Raw genomic sequence first — 21,003 nt, 5'->3', positions numbered from 1 at the left:
AAAAAACTTCAAACTAGCATACATCTCTAAATCTGTCTCAGTGTGTGTGTAAGATATGGTCCAGCAGCACACCTTTACATTTACTTTCTACTACTAAGCTATATTATTATTCGTCAGGCTCACGATGAAGGGTTTTCCTCTCTCCCCATCCCAATTACATCTTTTTTGTGTTGGTTGGTTTCTGGAGTTGTTACTGCCAATACCTTGCAGTGTCTTTTTGTCCAGATTTCTCATTTTCTTTACAATCAATTATAGGATGATTTATCAATTTGCTTCTACATTCTCGTTTTCTCATCTTCTCCACTTATTAACCCCACTCCCAACCTTGAGGTGATCTCTTGGCTTCACAGCCCATTCCAAGGCGACAAATTCGAGTTTAATCGCCAGAATTTAATGAGGGGAATATCGATAGTGTTTCTGCACACAGTCAATGAGAGGGAAGACAGTTGAATTGGTTACCAGTAATCAAAAGACTTTTATTTTAAAATTCCCTTCCTTGGGCAAGAATTGTAATTCAATTTTTGTCAGAAAAAATTGAAAGTTGATTCTGCCCTGAACCTAAGAGTTTAAGGTAGAAAGTTACATTGGTAATCTTGATATTCTGCACAGCTAACATCATATTTGTACAATCAGGGTATTGCTGGCCATGCTGGTCCCAAGGGCTCAGATGGCAGTCCTGGTCCAAAAGGTGAAGCTGGACTTACTGGTGCTGCAGGGCCACCCGGTACTCCAGGTCGACTGGTAAGCAAATGTTCTAGCCTGATTAATAAAGGATCAGTAATATTTTGTTGAGTATGATTTTTTTTATATCTTAGGAAATGGATTGCAACTTGAGTGATAGCTACTTATTTATGTTAAAACAGGGCCTCCCTGGAAAGATGGGTTCAAAGGGTACTCAAGGATCACCTGGCATTCCAGTAAGTATTACCATTACTAACGTACATTAATTTCCTTTTAAAATATTTTTATTGAGTTTAACAAAAACCCTTTACACATGGTATATTAATGATAACATAAATCAAATCATATCATTCACATATTGCATATCAATTGTAAATTAGAAGCAGAACCATAATTATTACAACTTACTTCAATTCATTTAAATCTATAATGATAATAATTAAACAATTAAATCATAACTTGAACTATGTCCAAAAATAATATTGAATACAAAAATTATACAAATAATGCACATAAAATTCCTTTATATAAGATATTTTATACTTTTCTGATGTGGTCTGTGATATGATCCATAATCTGCAGTTAAACCCCTTTACTTATTTGTCTTAAGAAAGGTGAATAAAAGAGGGAGGGATAGATTAGTAGGGACATTCCACTAACTGACTTGTATTAGTTATGTTTACTACAAACCATTTATGCACAGTTAATTGGAAGTATTGATGATCAGCTACTTGAATGATCAATTGGCAAAAGCTAAATGTTATTTATTCTCAAAATATTTGCCTGACTATTTGAATTAAAGATGTTGATCACTTTAAAGTCCAATAACTATTTTCAATTCCCATCCTTACATTCAGCTAGAACTTCTTGAATATTTATCATTATTGGATTATGTGTAGCTCAACTTAAAATATAAAAGATGTTGGATGGTTGTTCAATATTGGTAGTTGAAAGGAAAGTCATTAAGTCGACATTCAACATCTTTTATATTTTAAAGCGCAATTAGCTATGGATTAATTGAATGATGGAATGGGCTCCAGAGCACTGGAATAGAATTTTTCTTTTGTAAGAAGCAAATACTAGTTGATTCTGTCCTGCACCTCTATTAGTCACACAATTTTTGTGCAATCATTTCAATGATAAATATTACTGGGCCTTGTTTCTGTTCTTGTGTATAATACATTGAATGTAATCATGGACAATGTTATTAAATACAAAGTAGTTAGTTATGCTAGTTGATCATTGACTTGCAGTCAAACTTCCACAAACTCTGCTATGTCATTTTCCACGTTGGATTCCACTCATTTGACTTTATGATTTTCAGCATTAAAAAGTCAAAATGTGAATTTTAATGTGCATGATATGTAATATTTAATAGAAGGAAATTTGTATCCAGGTCTTTTTTCCCCCCACAATGCACCTAATGATTTCTCAGGGAAATCTGGCAATGTTACGAGTTCCTCTTTGGGTCACACATGATCCAGATGTACATATCCCCATCTTCACTCAGTCAGAATGCTGTAGTATGTTTCTTATGCTCTTGTGTGAGCCACAGAATAACCAGAAGTTCAAAAGTCATTGTTCACAAGGTAAACTAGAGATGAAGAATAAATAAAAATTGTTAACATTCCTCATACATTGGAGATCAATTTTATTAAATATTTGGATTAGTTTATCGTGGGAAAGCTATTAGTGTAATAAATGGCATAACAAGAATAAATTAAAAAACTGCATATCCTTTTTGTTACATTTCTTTATCTTTTTAAATTGATGTCAGAATCATTTCTGAACATTAGCATACTAATTAAAAACCTCTGTGAAAAAGAGAAAATAATTAATTTAAGTTGTCAAGTAAAGTTCTGAATTTGTTCATATTTACAGTTCTTTCAAAGATATTTATTAATTTTCTGTGTGTGTTCTAATGAGTCTTTGGACTGGAAATCCAAAGATTTCATCGGTCATACTCCAATATCCTTTTTCAAATAATTGAAAACAGTAATTGCATTTAAAATTATTTTTGAATGTAGAAGGAGAATAGTTTACTTTCTTGAAGGTGTTGTGTACAGAATCAATAATCTGGGCTATTTTCCTTGAATACTTTGTTTTCAAGTTCCAAATGTCTGCTGATTGAATTAATAAGGGTTATGTTGCAGCAATTGGATTTTATATTCAAGAGAATATCACTTGAAGGGTAAAAAGTGTCATATGAGCCAAAATGTGAAAATTGAAATGATGTACAGTCTTGGAAGTGGCCTCAACCTCTCTAAATTGCTAAAATTACCAAATTTGCTTCAGCCAAAATAGCTATTTAGACGTAACATTCCACAAGGCTTTTTAATTTTTATTTTTACAAGTTTGCATCTGGTAGATTTTGTCTATTCTCATTGGGAACTGATTATGTTCAGTTATTATCACAGTTATTTCTAGCTCCAAAAGTTTTGGAATTTGATAATTTTGCCTGGTCTACCAGTTCTCTAATTACTGGTGCATTTGACACAGAAATCTATCTTTTGTATTAATCTGATTTTATCTTAGCCAATAATATTTAAATAGATAGCTTTAAGTTCTAAGTCATCATTTAAGGTCAACAAACGCAATTTTATTTTCATTTTTCTGAAAGATAAATAAGTTCGTTTATTTATCATTGGATTGTACAAGTACAGCCCAATGAAATTTCTCAACAATTTTGCAAGCTCTCTTCAGACAATGGTCGATGGTTGAGAGTGGGGGTGGGGGAAGATAGAGAGACACTGGTGATCCTCTCTGCCACTTCTGTGTCCTGTAGATTGACTCCAATCCAATGCTCAACAGCAACCATACCAGACTGTGATGCAGCCCGGTCAGGATGCTCTTGATAGAGCTCCTGTGAAAAGCTGACAGGATGGTGGTCAGTAGATCCTGCCCACCTCAGGAAGTGCAATCACTGTTGCACAGTAAAGAGATGCATATCCAGGATTTTTGTTAAGTGGACTCCAAGGAACTTGGTGCTCTCTACTTTTTCCACTACCAAGTTATTAATGTGTAGAGGAGGGTGGCCATCCCTAATCCTCCTGATCTCCTTGAGACACAGTGAGACACAGATTGTCATTCTTGCACCATATCACGAGATTTTCCTCCTCTTCTCTGTAGAGCGACTCATCGTTGTTGCTTATGAAACCAACGACTGTTGCGTTATCTGCAAACTTGATGAAAATATTGGAGCTGGAGCTGACAATCCAGTCAGGAGTCAGTAGCCAAAACAGGAATGGGCTGAGCACAAGCCCTGAGGTGTGGCAGTGTTAAGTGTGATGGTGCTCGACATTCTGCTGCCAACAGAAATACATGGTGGTCTTTCCGTTAAGAAGTCTAAAATCCAGTTACAAAGAGTGGTGTTGAGTCCCAGCAGCTTCTCCACCAGCCTCTGGGGAATGATTGTATTAAATGCCAAGCTGAAATCTATGAACAGTGGCCTGGTGTATGAGGCATAATTCTCCAGGTGCGTCAGGAAAGAGTGGAGAGACAAGGCTACAGCATCATCAATGGAATGGTTTCATCTATAGGTGAATTGAAATTAATCCAGTATCTCTAGGAAGTGCGCTTTGATGCATGCAAGCCTTTCATAATGGTTGGGATCCATGCCATGGGCCATGAGTCATTGAGGCCTGTTACTGTCGCCCTCTTTGATACAAGGATAATGGTGGCTGTCTTGAAGCCTGCAGGGACAAATCTTTAGATGAGCAAATATTTGGAACTGTATTTTTTTTTTCAGGGTGGTCCTGGATTGCGTGGTCCTGTGGGTCAACCTGGTTCAATTGGTCCAGATGTAAGTTATTATTCATACTGTTTTCTAAGCTGCACTATCTTGTCCTGTCCATATTTTGATTTGAATCAGTGACTAAATACATTTTCCTTATATTTTAATATATATTTAAAAGTGAATCCAGAAAATGCTTGAAATACATCTTTCTTCCAGATGTTGCAGGAGTTTGGCCCAAAAGGCAAAAAGCACTGAAGCATCTTTTGTGATTCCAACTCTACCGATGAGCCATTCATAATAAAATAAATAACATTAAACATCTTTAAGAATTGTAGAACATACTTTAAAAAAATGTCTAATTTTTTTCTACACCCTTTTGTTTTATTTTCTTATTTTCTACCAGCGTTGAGCTTTATGCCCTGGATTCTGTGCAATAATGCTGACAGTTCTATGCACTGTTTAAGAACCAGCAAGTTCAGGAAGTGTATATTCATAAAAGCTCTAAGTCCAAACATACCAGTGTTTTGGTTCTTGGTATTTCCTACCAAGTCTCAGAAATTCTCAGATTCTCCAGCATTTTCAAACATGAATCACCCCACAGAATTTCACAACGTTGGATATAGAATAGAAACAATGTGTCCATTCATTTCAGTGGGGGAAAAAAAGATGCGCTAAGGCAATTTATATTTTGAATTGTTTGAATTTGTTTTATTCTCTTCAATTGTCTTTGTAATTTTAAAACGATTTTGATTTATCAAAATTTTAAAAATGCAATACACCAAAGTGCTTGAGAAACTCACACAGAATCTAAAGGAAACAAAGAGCAACTAATATTTGAACAAAGGCTCAGGCCCAAAACGTTGACTGCCTTTTACTTCCTATGGATGCTGCGTGATGTGTTGAGTTTCTCCAGCACATACGGATGACACTAGACCCTTGCATCTGCAGATTCTCTTGTTTAGCTAAAACTTTAATACATTATATTTGTTGAATAAAATAATCACAGATTTCTGTCAAGGTCTTCCCAAAATTTTGCTGTAATCTTTGAAGCATATCAAAGTTCAAATTTATTGTCAGCGTACATAAAACTCTGAGATTCCTTTTGCTTGTGCTCCAAGTAGAATTCTACTTACCAATAGTGCAAAAAAATTGCGCTCAAGAAAAGATATGTATACAAGAGAGAGAAATGTGAACTAAGAAAGAAATGTAAACAAATTGTGCAATGCAGAAAAAAAATCAATAAATAAATAATGTGCACAGTAAGAGACCTTAAATGAGTCTTTGATTGAGTTTGGTGTCGAGGAATCTGATGGAGGAGGGGGTAACGACTGTTCTTGAAACTGGTGGTACAAGTCTTGTAGCACCTACTGTATCCCTCTTTCCTGATGGCAGCAACAAAAACAAAGCATGTCCTGGGTGTTGTTGGTCCTTGACGATTGCTGCTGCTTTCCAATGGCAGGATTCCATGTTGACTTTCTTGCTGGTGGTGATGTACTGGGTTGTGCCCACTACCTTTTGCAGGCCTTTCTGCTCAGAGGTATTGTTGCCCCCATATCAGGCCTTGATGCAGCTGGTCAGCAGACTTTCCACTGCAGATTTGTAGAAGTTTGCCACAGTTTTCGGTGTCATACTAGACCTCTGCAAACTCCTGAGGAAGTAGAGTGCTGATGTGATTTCTTCGTGACACATTAGTGTGTTGGCTCCAAGAAAGGTACTCCAAGATAATGATTCCCAGGAATTTAAATTTTCTCACCCTCTCCACCTCTGATTACCCCCAAGGATCAGTGGATTGTATACCTAGTTTTCCCTTCCAAAAATCCACAATCAGCTCCTTGGTTTTGGTGCCATTGAGTCCCAGGTTGTTGTTAGTGCACCATTCATCCAAATTTTCAATCTTCCTCTTGTATGCTGACTCATCGGCCCTGTGGTATCGTCAATATATTTGTAGAAGGTGTTGTTGTACCAAGCCACATTATCATAGGTATAAACCGAGTAGAGCAGGGAGTTAATTATGCAGCCCTGTGGTGCTCTGGTATGGATGGAGATTGTGGAGGAGTCCCTATCAATTCTCACTGATTGAGTTCTAAAGGTGCAGTAAACCAAGATCCAATTACACCATGGAATATTGAAGCTCAGGTCTTAGAGTTTGCTGATCAGTTTTGAGAGCATGAAGGTGTTGAATGCTGAACTGTAGTCGATGTTTACGTCTTTCAGGATGTTTCAGGATTTTGTCTAGAGGCATCTGCTGTCATTACAACTTATGAAGGCAGCAACTGTAAAATAATTGTCTCTCTATTGGTGTGCCCACCATTTCCATAGGGAACCATGAAGAATTCGTCTTTTATATGAATGGCTTTGTATTTTTTGTACAGGGTAAAGTGGGTCCTCCTGGTTCTAGCGGCTTACCTGGTAAAGTTGGTCCTCCTGGTCCTGCAGGTAAAACTGGTCCCATTGGTGTAAATGGATCACCTGGTCACAAAGGGGAACGTGGGCCCCCAGGCCAGCCGGGGGATTCTGGCAAAATTGGTCCTCAAGTAAGTAAGCATGTCAATTAACATCTTGCATTCAAAACAAAAAGGTCTAAAGTTAATACTCAGAAAATAAATGTCTGAAAATGCTGCCGATAAAACGGTTTGAACATTTTTATACGGAATAGCACCTGTTGGGACAAGTTTGTTATATCCACCAGATTCTTTCTTTTTAAATATTTGTATTGATTTTAATAAAGAGCATACACAGAAAGGAAAAACCAGTAAAAGTATATAAAATGTTACATGAAATAAATAAACCATTCCATATAATGAAACATATATAAATTGTAAATCAAAACTATAATTCTTTCCTTATTTGAATATGTTAAATCTTATCCAAAGCATTAAGTTTAAGATTAGGGCTAACCATTAAACATTAATCTAATACAATATTCCAATTATATTTAAGAAATGTTCTCAAAGTGTGAACTGAATTCCAAATTTCAAACCACCATAATATATCAAAACGCAATAATGAAAAGAACCAAATCCAGGGGGGAAAAAAACAAGTAAAGAGAAAGGAAAAAAAAAGAATAAAAACAGAAGAAGAAAATATTATTTCTTCTTTTCTGGTAAGTTGTATAAAAAAACCCCCTTTTTTTTAAAAAAAAATGGAATTTACAATTCTCAGATATTATCTTCACATTCTATAATATAATCAATGTTTACAATTCTCAATGAAACAAAAAATTACCTAATATAATAGGACACAAAAAAATCTTTTAGGCTTCATTGATTCCTATGTTCTGGGCTTGTCCTAGTTTAGAAATATTTTGGAAAAACAGTGATTTTTAAGATGAAAGTAAAACCTTTCCCCTTAATTGCTTTATTTATTTTTTCTCAGGAAGAAGATATCTTATTGACATCATCTCAAAAGCAAATTTTATCTTTTACTTTTCTGACAGCTAGGCGGGCAATTTTGGTGAAATGGAAAGACAACACCCCATCTACTCATATTGAATGGTTACATGATATCATGTCCTATCTAAGTTTGGGGAAAAAAATCTGATAGACTATTAAAAATGTAAAGTCTTATTTCCATAAGATGTTGGGCCCATTCGTGGATTATTATCATAATTTAAATAACTAAGATATTTGGATGTGCTGACTGGTTTCTGGTTGTCATCATTCAATTCCAACGTATATTTTTAAAAATTTTAGTTTAAACTTGTTTAAAGGTAGGGGTTTGATTTAAAGAGTTTTTTTAAAAATATCCACCAGATTCTAAACAGGTTGACAATGATCTGCTCTGATATGATCAAGTATTACATATTGATATCATGAAAAAGTGTGTTGCAGGATAATTTAGCATTGTTCATTTTAATAAAAGGACAAGTAGATTAGCATGAACACCATCATCAGGTGTGCTTCTAAATTTTCTCCTCAGTTATTGCCTCTTATTGGATATATCTCAGTATTTTGCCTCATGATAGATAATGTGCTTTACAAAATAGTGATGCATTTTATCTTAAATAGGGTTTACCTGGCTCACCAGGCCCTTCAGGGGTAGTCGGAGGAACTGGTCGCATGGGCTTACCCGGTGTGCCGGGACAACAAGGCCCAGCAGGGAAAGATGGGTTACCAGTATGTATTTATCTCCTTATGCTTTTAGTCCACACTAATATTTGCTTTTAGCTTCCATTATGAAAGTGAGACTTCGTATAAATCTGCTTAACTCTTTTAAAATGGTAAGTCATGTTCAGAGACTGATTAGTAAAACACAAAGGATCCATGGGTTCATGAATTGAATCACAAGGTTCAAAAGCATAAACTGAATATGTTGGACAGGATAATCTTTGAGAGGATGCATAAAAGCTTTATCAAAATATTTCCTTGCATAATGGATTTTAGGCCACAAGGATAGTTTAGAGAAACTGTAGCACGAAAAAGCGCAGGTGGAAATTTGTTAGAGGTATACAAGATCATGACAAATTGAGATGAGAAGCTGATTCCATTAATGAATAGATCAAAACCGAAGGACATACATTTTTAATTCTGAACAAGGGGTGACACGGTTAGTGCAACTGCTCTTACTGCGCAGTGACCCAGGTTCAAATTCGATGCTGTCTGCAAGGAGGTTGTACATTCTTCCCATGTCTGCGTGAGTTTCTTCTGAGTGCTCTGATTTTCTCCCACCTTCAAAACGACTGGAAATTATTGTCATATAAGTGCAATATACAGAAGAACAAAATCAGACTTGTTGGTGTTTCTTGGGTATTTAAAGCACGCTAACAATTTAAGTTGAATTAACACATTTCAGGGGGAAAAGGATAGTGAATATGAAAGGAAAAGAAAAAACTTTTCACTTGTGTTACGGGATATGTTACAATAGTTATGGGTAAAATATGTCTTTAAAAGAGATGGATTGTGGGGGTTTAGTGTAGGTTACACTTCACAAATAGAGTAACACCACATTTAAAATGCAAGAGCTTTGCTGAAGCTCGACATTCAGGCTCCAGTTAATTTTGCAGAAGCAATGAAGAATGCTGATCCAAAGTGTATGGGTAATAATTTTGAAGCTCAGAAGTACTGATAAGATCTTCCGACTATTAGGTTTGGAGCTCTGGAAGAGGTCATGTGGTTTTTACAAGCAGAGAGAGAATAAACAAACAGGTGATTTCTCTTTTGGAGAGAGAGAGAGAGAGAGAGCGAGAATTCAGTTCTACAGTAGGAGTTGAGGCTGCAAAATGGCAAGCTGGAAGGCTTGTTGAAAAACCCCATTTTGAAGACAGGATGTAAGTTCTGAATTCAGCCTGTTCAAAACACTTATAGTCCTTACAAGAGGAAATGGTATGTCTCCTGAAAGAAGGGAAACAAGAGGAACTCTGTGGTGACCTGGAAGAAAATGTTATCATTTGTAAAACCCACGATGGGTCAACTTTCTTCAGCAAGACACTGAAGTGACTGATTAGAGGAAATCAGTTTGTGTGTGTCTAACAAGCAACAGATCTCTCTCTGAAACCAACAAGAATCTTAATGAGTGGTAACCAATTTACCTTTAAGCACCAGAGCCTGGTGAAGGTGTAAGAATTGCCTGATACTGGTGAACTTGGGAAATGAAAAGTGAATAATTGGACAGTGAAACAGAGAACTTTCTTGAACATATATTACATATGCGTATGCTTAGAATTAGAATGGGATTAAGTTAGGATAAGTTAACAGTAATAAGTTAAAGTTTGATCCTGTTATTATGTTTAAAGAAAGTTAAAAACAACTTTTGTTTAAGTAATCATTTGTTTTGGTGAATTTCTATTGCTGGTGGGTTTTGAAGCCCTCTGGGCTTGTAACAAGTGGGGGATCGTCTGTTTCAGATTGAAATATTTGGATTTTTGGGATCTTAAACTTTTGGTGTTTTTGTGATTTATTAGTTAATTGGTTTTTCCAAGCTAATTTGAAGCTTGTGTGTGTGGGGAAAAAAGCAGCAATGGATGTTAATACATTTTTGTCACACCCATTGCCGGTGGAGCTGCAAACAAAAAGAAAAGAGGAATTAAAGCTAGCTGAAGTCAAGCATTGGATGAAAAAAAATACAGATGCAGAGGATTATGGTGAAATATTATATAGGTGAGGGAAATTTTGTTGAGACAGACAATTTTCCAAGGATAGGTCTTTTGAAGTGCAATTGAAATTGAGGGTGGAAGAAGAAAGAGAGAAATGAAAGTTTGAATTGCAGAAACAAAAATATGGAACACAAAGAAAATATGAGGCAGAAGAAATTGAAAAATGGAGGAAATATGTTGGAGGTAGCTGAAAAATGGAGAGAGGATGATGAAAGTCTAAGAAAATATAACTTGGAACAAATTGAAAGAGACAGATGGATTGAATTGGAGAAGTTAAAAATTGATTTGGAGGGAGGTAAGAAGATTGAGTCCATAACTCCTGAAGAGAGGTTTTTTAGTAGTAGAGAGGTAGTAAAAAACAATATTCTGGAAATTCAGTTTGAAACACCAGTCTTTTTGAAAAGTTCCCAAATAACTTATCTTTGCCAAATTTCAGTCATTTTACATAATAACATTTTGGTTGTCATTGGGTTAATGACATCGCAAAATGAGGGAGAGCTTGACAAATTTTATGACAGTTGATTTCAATAGTTAGAAATTACAAAAGTATGGACAAGCAAGAGATTACTTTTTCTGCAAGGCAACTGACACAGTACCAAGATGACCCAGAGGCTATCTTCGGTACTACACGTTATGATGATTCATTCCAAAATATGGAATTTTGGGCATGACCAGCCAATTGGGTTATAGATTTCAAGTAGTTTTGTTCTGTTTGGAACTGTAATAATTCATGTTACCATTTACTGATGTTAATTTGATGATGTTTTATTTAGGGTGAAAGTGGGAAACCGGGTAATTCTGGTTCAACTGGTGAACGAGGTCTTCCTGGTCTAAAGGGACCACCAGGCATAAATGGACAACCTGGTCAACCTGGCAGTAATGTAAGTAGTATGATTCTTGCCCAATCCTCTATTTAAATCAAACATACAGTGTTTTATTCTACAATTCTAGTAATATGTGATTCTGCGTTTGGAGAGTTACTCTTACAGAACTGAATAGCAGAAATGAATCTTGGGACCTTTCACTTATTCCTAATCTGAGTTCTTATATTTAGTATTTTATTTAATTTCAGAAGATGCCTGCCATTGTAAAGTAATGAATTCACTGTACAATTCTGATTATTCAAATTGGATTATCGGAAATCCTCATTTATCTAAAGGTTTCTTTGAATCTAAAGTGTCATCGGTTCAGCTCCAAAAAATCAGAAATCCTCATTTATCCAAAAATTTTCAAAGCCAAATGACTTACCTTACTTTGTTCAGGTTGTGTTTCTTTTTGGTGAGAATTAATTGTTGTTTGTTGTTTAAACACTGTTAAATGTAATTTGCTGTTGCTACTGGTTGGTTTTTTAAAAAATGACCAGTTATCCAAAGAAAATTATTTATCCAAAATAGGCCCGGTCCAAACAAATTCAGATAATTGAAGTTGAACTGTAGATTTCTGAGCAATCATTCACTGAAAATCTGCTACTTGGGCCGATTATTCACATGTGATCATCGTGGCCACTTTTAATCCAGTATTGTTTCACATTACATGAAAGACATTTCCTGTTATGTTTCAGGGTGCTCCTGGTTCAAGTGGCCCTCCGGGGCAAGATGGAAGTCCTGGTGCTAAAGTAAGAGTAAAAGGAACTGTAGAAATTTGTATAAATTGTCAATATTTTTGTCTGGACATTGCTGACTTTGAATGTTCATGTTTTGAATGGCACAGGGTAATCGTGGTGAGCCTGGATTGCCAGGCCAGCAAGGTTCTCCAGGATTTCCTGGATCTCCCGGACCACCTGGTCAACCTGGCAAAACAGGTGATAGAGGATCAACGGTAAATTTGGAAACTTGCACTGCATTGTCCGTTACAATCTACTGATCCGTCGTTGGAAACTATTTGGGACTTAAACCACATATTTAAATGATTATTAATTACTTGAAAATTTCAACATCTCAGAGCATTTTGATCTATTTGACAATTGGGTTAATATGTTGGAAATTTAAAATGACAACTCAAGAAAAATAATCCCCGTTTTGAAAATACATTTCAATAGCTGTCCAAAATGTTGGATTGAGCACCTTCAGCACAAAAAAAGAATTTTCCAAATACACTGTACAAGGAGACAGAGCTCTTGGGGAAAGGGATAAAGTAATTTTTCAGAATCAATATGTTCAAGGGGGCAAGTGGCTGTCCCCTATTTTGTATCTTAAAATGGTTCCTTCAAATTGAAATAGCATTTTACCATTCCTAATTACAGTCAAGTGGTGCATGTTGGATGATAATGTCCCTAAGTTAAAGCAGCTTGACCAAGGAAGGTTATAATGGAACTGACAGCAGTTCCTCCAGCATTTTGAGTGTTGCTCCAGTTTTTCATAGGCTACAAACTTGTTGTGCAACCAAGATGGGACTCTAATATCTTCTCCTCAGTGTCACTGTATCACCACGGGATACATCAAGCAAAAGCAAAATACTGCAGGTATTGAAAATCTGAAATAGAAATGCAAAATGTTAGAAATATTTAACAGAGAGAGCAAAATCCTAAGAGCGTGAAACAGAGTAATGTTTCAAGTGGATGAATCATTCATGTAAAATGTCGACTCCATTTCTCTCACCACAGAAACTTCTTGACCAACTGACAATGTTCTCTTTTTATCTTGGATTAGCATGCATGGCTATGAGTGGATAGCATTCAATATACCCTGGCTTTGATTTGAAAGAGAAATAAAAATCTGGTGAACTTAAAAAAACTCTCTGAATATGAATGTTGATGATAATGCCAGCTTTCTTCATCCCCAGAGAAGAGGTTAAAATTCAATCTTATTGGTAGATTTATATTGTATTAAGACCACACCAGGAAAGAATGGTAAATCTTGTCCCTTGAGAGATACTAGTGACCATAATTGCACAATTATTATTTAAATTCCAGGTTTATTTATTCACAAGTTTAAATCCCACCATCTGGGGCTTAAATTAGTGTCTCTGATCAATGGTCCAGCATTCTGCCTACCAGTCTAGTATCCTGACAGACGAAACAAGGGTTAACTGGTTGTAGAATAATTTTAGCTATGGAATAAATTTGACCTGAATCACTCTTAACTTGAAATTTTCCTTCTCCCTTCAATATCTTTTAGGGGCCTAAAGGTCCACAGGGTTCTCCAGGACCAGCTGGTGCAACTGGACATATGGTAAATTGACATTGGTCTGGCTCTCAAAATTGCCTAAACCAAACACAACATTTTTCAATAAGTGTGCTCTCCATTGAAGTTATTGTTAAACCTTTTCAAGCCCTGTGACTTGATGGTTTTATCCATTTCCCAGGGCCCACCAGGTGACCATGGCAGAAAAGGTGAAGATGGAAAACCTGGTATGAATGGCCTCAAGGGTCACCGAGGATTCCCTGGTTTACAAGGTCCCATGGGGCTACCCGTAAGTATTTTATGCTTAGACTGCAATCAGAAAAATTGACAAAGCATATAATTGAAGAAATAGTTTGCACTTAGTTCATTCTCATTGCTAGTTATTGTTGGGTTATTTATAGAAAAAAATTGTTTTTTTAAGACAAAGGATTAATAAAGGATTGGTTGGTACACTTAATTTAATTAAATGAACTACCTTTTTAGAAAGTCAGGACTGTGAAAACTAAGGGTAAAACTCTTTCAGCTGTGTTACAGGCAGTGCTTTTCCTGATCCATTGTGCCATCTCTGTTCATCGTTCTTTGAAAGTCGATTTTCATGTAGATAGGGTGGTGAAGAAAGCTTTTGTTGCTGGCCTTTATAAATCATAACATAGAATATAGGAGCTAGGAGGTGATGGAGACTGTTCAAGGCATTGGTGAGACCAAATTTGGAATATTGTGTGCAATTCTGATCTCCAACTTATAGGAAGAATATCAATAAGGTAGAGAGGGTGCAGAGAAGATTTACTAAAATGCTGCCTGGATTGCAGTACCTAGAATATGGAGAAAGATTGAGTAGACTGGGTCTTTATTCATTGGAGCATAGAAGATGGAGGGAGGGGATTTGATAGAAGTATATAAAATTATGAGGAGAATAGATAGAGTAGACATGAATAGGCTCCTCCCCTTGCGAGTAGGTGAGATTGGAACAAGGAGTCATGAGCTAAGGGTTAGGGGGTAAAACTTTAGAAGTAACATAAGAGGAAGCTTCTTCACTCAAAGAATGGTGGCTAAGTGGAATGACCTTCTGGAAGAGGTGGTTGCAGCAGGGTTAATTTTGTCATTTAAGAGGAAGTTGGATGAGTACATAGATATGAGGGAGCTGGAGAGTTATGGGGAGGGAGCAAGTAAGTGGAACTAGTGGAGTTCACTTAAATCGGTGCAGACTAGAAGGGCCAATATAGCCTGTCTCTGTAATTGTTATATGGTTATATCTCACTTCTTGTACCTCTCAAAAGTTTCTGTTTCTTTTCAATGCTGCAGATGTGAAGATCTAACTGATTTCCTACAGCAAGTTCCCAACATGGGACTAGTAGGAGGCAAATGAGAACTACCTCTGTGAATTGGCGGCAAGCATGGAGGTTCAATGTATATCCAGGGCCATTATGACCACTGTTTCACTGAAAAATGCTTCATGTTGTTTATCATTTACCCAGAATTATATCCAAAATTAATTTTAGGTTAGAAACCTATTTGATTAAAATGTGCCTCATGAATATTAGGATTTCTTACCCCAGTTTTCCCAGTCAATAATATTTTGTGCTGCCTTTACATAGGGAACTTGCATCCTTTTGGTCCTATTTTCTCTATAATTGAGGACTTTGTGAACCATGACAGAGAGGTACTTTTGGACCTCTTTCTGTTTGCTTCTACATGATGCCCAATAGGAATCACAAAACTAGCAATTTAACTGAACTTAGAGAAACTTTTTATTTTCTCAAATATATTCCCTCCATTTCTTGCCTTCTTCTCCTTCTCTATCTCAGATCAGAGATAAATTAGTGATCATTATCCATTACAAGCCTAGAAACCACGAAGATTATATTGACAGCACTTCTTTCCACTCTGCTTTCTCTAATAGGGACATTCCACTGTCTTTTTGTTTTGAAAATGTGTTGTTTTGTTGTTAATTTCCACACTAACCTCTATTGTCGAACTAGTCCACCACAGTTGTAAAAATCCTCCACTTGTGCTTTTCCCAATCTAGTTCACTATGCCAGCAGTTCAAAGTGTGGCGTCTGACAACATTTGAACAGAACCAAATTCAGAATAAGTCTCTATCACACTCAGCCTCAAACTGAAAGAATTCAAGTTCAAGGAACAGCACCTCACCTTGTGACGACACCTTGGAACCTTCAAAACTTGGGATTGTATGAAGCCATTTTAGATAATCAGTCCTTCTAGCTTTGTGCTTCACACTTCCAGCGTTTATATTAAAATGCTTTATCTAGTCCCATTTACATCTCTCTCAGACCAACCATTTGTTATCCACTAAATGCTTTTGAATCTTCTTGGTTTTGTAATTTAATTTCTGTGTTCCACTTCATCTACTTTGTTGCTGTTTTTGTGTGGCCCAGAATCATGTATGTCTGTCTGTACCAACTAATTGAGTTGTCAAAGGCAGTTGCAGCTCTAAACATATTTTCTTATTAAAAGTGTTGAAACTAGCAGGTTCTTACTTCAACCAGTGGCAAACACTGCTCAAAGACCAATTGCAATGGGCAATTACATCACAAGCAACTACATTTCCTCCTCGTTAAGCCGTGAGGAGACACTCCCACAGCACCCTCCTGCTTAGTCCCTTACCCCTCCAAGCCCTTCCCATCCATAGTTAATGATAGGTAGAAATTCTGCCTGGATGACAGGAAAAAGAATCTCAGGGCTGTGCCTGATGTTATGTACATACTCTAACAATAAATTTGAACTTTGAATATGCTTGATTTTATGAAAAAGGAAACTTACGTACCTGCCTCCATCACTTTGTCTGGCAGCTCGTTCCATATGTCCACCACCGTCTGATTGAAGAAATATTCCCTCGTGTCCCTTCTAAATTCCACCTCTCTCACCATAAGCCCCCTTGTCTTGGGTTCTCCCACCCTAAGAAACAAATTGTCACTATTCACCTTATCTATGAACCCCATGATATTATAGACCTCAATAAGATCTCCTCCTACATTTTAAGAAAAACAGGGTCAGTTTTTCTATTCTCATGATCACTCAACTTCCCTAATCCTGACAACAGGCTCATTAAACTCTTCTATACCCTTTCCAAATGTATAATATCCTTCCTATAACTAGGCAACAAAAACTGCGTATAGCATTCCAAGTGTGGCCTCACCTACACCATGTTTAACTTCAACATGACATCCCAACACTTGTATTCAATGCCTTGACTGATGAAAGCAAGCATTCCAGATCCTCTATTAGCTGCTCTGTCAGCTGGGTTGCCATTTTTGAAGCGTAATGTACCTGCACCTTGAGGCCCCTCTGCTCCATAACACTCTTTAGGGCGGTGCTGTTCACATATGAAGTTCTGCCCTGTTTGTTTTACCCAAATGCAGAACCTTGCATTTCTCTGAGATGAACTGCATCTGCCATTCCTCAGCCTAGGTCTCCATATGATTTGGATCCCATTGTAATCCAGGTTATCTTCTTCAGAGTCCTCTGGTTTGAAACACTACCCTGTGCAACCAGTCTCTGACTCCAATCATCACAGAGCCAATTTTTTATGCAGTCAGCTTGCCTCCTATCCAGTGTGCCTTAATCTTCTATGCCAACCTACAATGCGAGATTTTATCAGTTGCTTTACTGAAATCTGTATGAATAGCATCAGCTCACTTGCCATTGCCATTCTTTACGCAAAGGGTTGTAGGGATTTGGAATGAGCTTCCGGCAGACGTGGTCGAGGTGGGATCATTGGTTACATTTAAGGATAGACTAGATAGTTACATGGATAGGAGAGGACTGGAGGGGTATAGACCGGGTGCTGGTCAGTGGGACTAGGAGGGTGGGGATTTGTTACGGCATGGACTAGTAGGGCCAAACTGGCCTGTTCTGTGCTGTAAGTGGTTATCTGGTTATATGGTTATATCTCCTTTGTCACCTCTTCAAAAAAAATTATAAAGGCTGTGAGACACAATGACCTACACACAAACCAATGCTGCCCCTCCTTAATTTTCCACTGGCCATCCAAATGTTGATAGATCCTGTCTCTCAGAATCCTTCAAACAAGCCTAAATCATAGTGGTGCCCAAGAACAGTGTGATAACCTGTCTAAACAACTTCCAATTAGTGGGCTCAAATCCACAGTGATTAAGTATTCTGAGAACCTGGTGTTGAAGCACATCAGCTCCTGTTGAGTGGAAACATGGATCCTTTCTAATTTGCCTATATTTACAGGTCTATAGCAGATGCCATCTTACTGGTTCTACACAAAACTCTGGAACACCTGGTCAGCAAAGATGCATATATCAGAATGCCATTTATTGACTACAGTCTGACATTCAACACCATCATCTCCTCAAATTTAATTAGCAAACATCAAGACCTGGGCCTCAATACCCAACTGTGTACTTGGATCCTAGATTTCCTCACCTCCAGACCCTAATCAGTGCAGATTCAGAATAACATCTCCTCCACAATCTCCATCAGAACTGGAACACCACAGAGTTGCATACTTAGCCCCCTGCTCTATTTGCCTTCCGCCAATGAGTGTGTAGCTCAGTATGACATAAATTAGCTGATGATACCACAGTAGTGGGCTGTAGAAAAAAGGGAAATAAGTTAGCATACAGGAGGGAATTTGATTGTTTGCTGAATTAACAACAACCTCTCTCTCAATGTCTCCAAAACAAATAAGCTAATTGCAGACTTTAAGAAGAAAAAAACTAGAAGTGTACAATCCAGTGATCATTGAGGTAGAGAGGGTGAGCAAATGTAAATTCCTGGAATTACATTCCAGAGAACTTATCCTTGACCCAATGCACAAATATTACTGTGAAGAAAGCATCAATTAGCACCACTACTTCCAGAGGTTTGGTTTGACATCGGAAGCATCAGCACACTTGTACAGATGTGTAGTGGAAAATGTGCTGACTAGCTGCATCAAGGCCTGTTATGGTGGCGCCAATACATCTGAGAGAAAGCCCTGCAAAAGGTAGTGGACAAAGCCCAGTACATCAAAGGCAAAATTTTCCCCATCATAGAGAACATCTACATGGAACACTGCCGTTTGATACCAGCAGCGATCATCAAGGGTCCACATTACCTGGGACCTTCTCTGTTCTTGCTCCTGCCATTGGGAAAGATATACAGGTGCCACAAAACCCATACCTCCTGGTTCAGGAACAGCTGCTACTCCTTCACCATAAGCCTCCTAAACAACAAACTCAAACAGAGACTCCTTTAAGGACTCTTACTTTGCTCATTTTTTATTACTGAATATTTATTTTTTCTGTATTGCATAGTCAGTCTGTTTACATTTCTTTCTTTGTTTATATTTCTCTCTTTTGTATATGTATATTTCTTTTTGAGTATCATTTACAGATAGCAAACACCGTGTTGTATGTACTCTGACAATAAAAGTAAATTTTGACTTTTGACCTCGTCTCTTTAGCAGATTCTCTCCTACTGATATAAGATAAATGGGTCTGTAGTTACCCAGATTATCGCTACCAACCCTTTAAAGATTAGTGCCACTTTTGCCATCTTCCAATTCTCTGGAACTTCTCATTCTGAGCAATGAGTTAAAAATGTTTATCAAGGCCCCAACACTTACCAAACTGCATCAAAATAATGTAAATTATACAATTTAGCATGTACAGTTCATCCATTGTATATTGCATAGTTACACAGTTCATCATCTCAACTCCAGAATGGAGCAGAAGATACTGGTTTCAACAATCTTGCATTTACAGTGGTGAACTGGTTTTCTCCAAAAATCTTGTTAATTTTCACATCCAACCATCATCTTCCAGCATTTTGGCCTTAGTGGAAACAGTAATTATCTTCTTTGTTTCTAGGGTCATAGTGGGGAACAAGGCCCGCCTGGGAGTCCTGGAGCTCAGGGTCCAAAAGTGAGTAAAGTGAATAAGTTTTCAAAAATGATCATTTTTTCAAGGTAGATGAGTCTTTATGATCTTGTAAATTTGCCAATAAAATCAGTTCAGATTGATCATTTCACTATTTCAAAGATTATTCTCTCAATATTTCTAAACCATTGCAAATAATGGATTGTAATTTTTTTTAAAAATCAAAATCCATTATGAATTTACAATATTGGAGATGTTAGGGGATTTAATATAAAAATAAGGGCAGCCATTCAGGTGTGAGTTTGGTTTATGATTCAAACTGATCCTCATTGTTCTGGAATTCATTGAAGGTGTCAGGAACTAAATTTCTATTAGTTCTATAGAATTATAGCCTGTTAATTATTTCCAAGACCCCTTCTTGCCTTTAATGAATGCTTCTGCAGATGTTTGTTGAAATATTAATGTTCATGGCAAAATCAAAAGAACTGATAGACTCCGGTTCATCATCGAAATTATTCCACTAAGAAATAAGATGTTTTCCCACCGGCAGCTGATTGGTATCATCAGGCATTTGAATGGCCAATACAGGATTCATTCTCTTTTACCTTTTATACACCACAATTTTAATAGCAAATTTTATTTACCCTGTTTCAATTTAATATTAAATGTTTACAGTGGCTTACAAAGTACAAAGCATTCTCATTTGCAGAGACCAGGAGAAATGCCTGAAATGTGACAGATCAGTTATAGACTAGCAGACCATGGGAGCTGATTTTACGAGTTTGGTAATGTATTTTACCAGTTTGATTTTATCAGTTTGGTAATTTCATTACTGAACTCGTGAAGTTATGAACTAAAATTGGACACTTGGGTGACTGGACACACAAATTGTTAAATTGTTCTGACAAGTGTGCCTGCCCCTGACCCCTGCAGCATCATACTGAACAGCAATAGATGATAAACTGAATCACCTGCCTATTTCTCAGGAATTTTACATGAATTACACATTATAATTTCATTACACAGATGCAAGCTTTTAATATTTATTGTCCACAGCTGTGGTTTATCTGATCCAGATGGAGTTAAGTATATGAATGGGAGTGACTGAGCTGTCTAAACGCACATAAAACAACATGACCTGACAATTTCTGATGAAAAAGGCCGATGATTCAAATCATAATTGATATGATGTTGCAGTGGTCAAAGGCAGGTGGACTTGCAAGGCTTGGGAACAATTTGACCATTTGTGTGGCCCAAGTCACTCCAATGTCCCAATTATAGTTCATCCCCTATTTGTGTTTGAAGACCAAAGGACTGGACTTGGTCAAGAACAGATTTTGCATTTTGTTGGATGTGAAGCTGGATTCTATGCCCCTCAAAGGTACTTTAGAAATATTTGAAGAATATGTCCCTTGCATCAGAACCTGCTGATTCTTAAAGATCCCAACTGAGGGAGGTGGGTGTTTCATCCTGTATTTGTATGTGTGAGTTCTTAGACAACACATGGATGAAGGAAAAGGGTTG

General features: G+C 37.0%; 1 protein-coding gene across 4 annotated transcripts in view; it reads left to right on the top strand.

Moving 5' to 3' along the window:
* Positions 1-21,003, top strand: part of LOC138761854 (collagen alpha-1(III) chain-like) — a 163,743-nt gene that overhangs the window by 128,308 nt on the left and 14,432 nt on the right. For all 4 annotated transcript variants that reach the window (XM_069934732.1, XM_069934730.1, XM_069934733.1 and 1 more), the window contains 11 exons: positions 634-741; positions 864-917; positions 4,430-4,483; positions 6,790-6,951; positions 8,425-8,532; positions 11,282-11,389; positions 12,070-12,123; positions 12,219-12,326; positions 13,625-13,678; positions 13,812-13,919; positions 19,471-19,524. In XM_069934732.1, coding sequence (XP_069790833.1) covers positions 634-741; positions 864-917; positions 4,430-4,483; positions 6,790-6,951; positions 8,425-8,532; positions 11,282-11,389; positions 12,070-12,123; positions 12,219-12,326; positions 13,625-13,678; positions 13,812-13,919; positions 19,471-19,524 — 972 coding nt within the window. The remainder of the gene's footprint in view (positions 1-633; positions 742-863; positions 918-4,429; positions 4,484-6,789; positions 6,952-8,424; positions 8,533-11,281; positions 11,390-12,069; positions 12,124-12,218; positions 12,327-13,624; positions 13,679-13,811; positions 13,920-19,470; positions 19,525-21,003) is intronic.

The sequence above is a fragment of the Narcine bancroftii genome, chromosome 4 (genome assembly GCF_036971445.1).
Source record: "Narcine bancroftii isolate sNarBan1 chromosome 4, sNarBan1.hap1, whole genome shotgun sequence".
NCBI classification, from domain to species: Eukaryota; Metazoa; Chordata; class Chondrichthyes; order Torpediniformes; family Narcinidae; genus Narcine; species Narcine bancroftii.
Note: the sequence above shows the minus strand (reverse complement) of the source record. Positions and strands in the feature narration are given on the sequence as shown.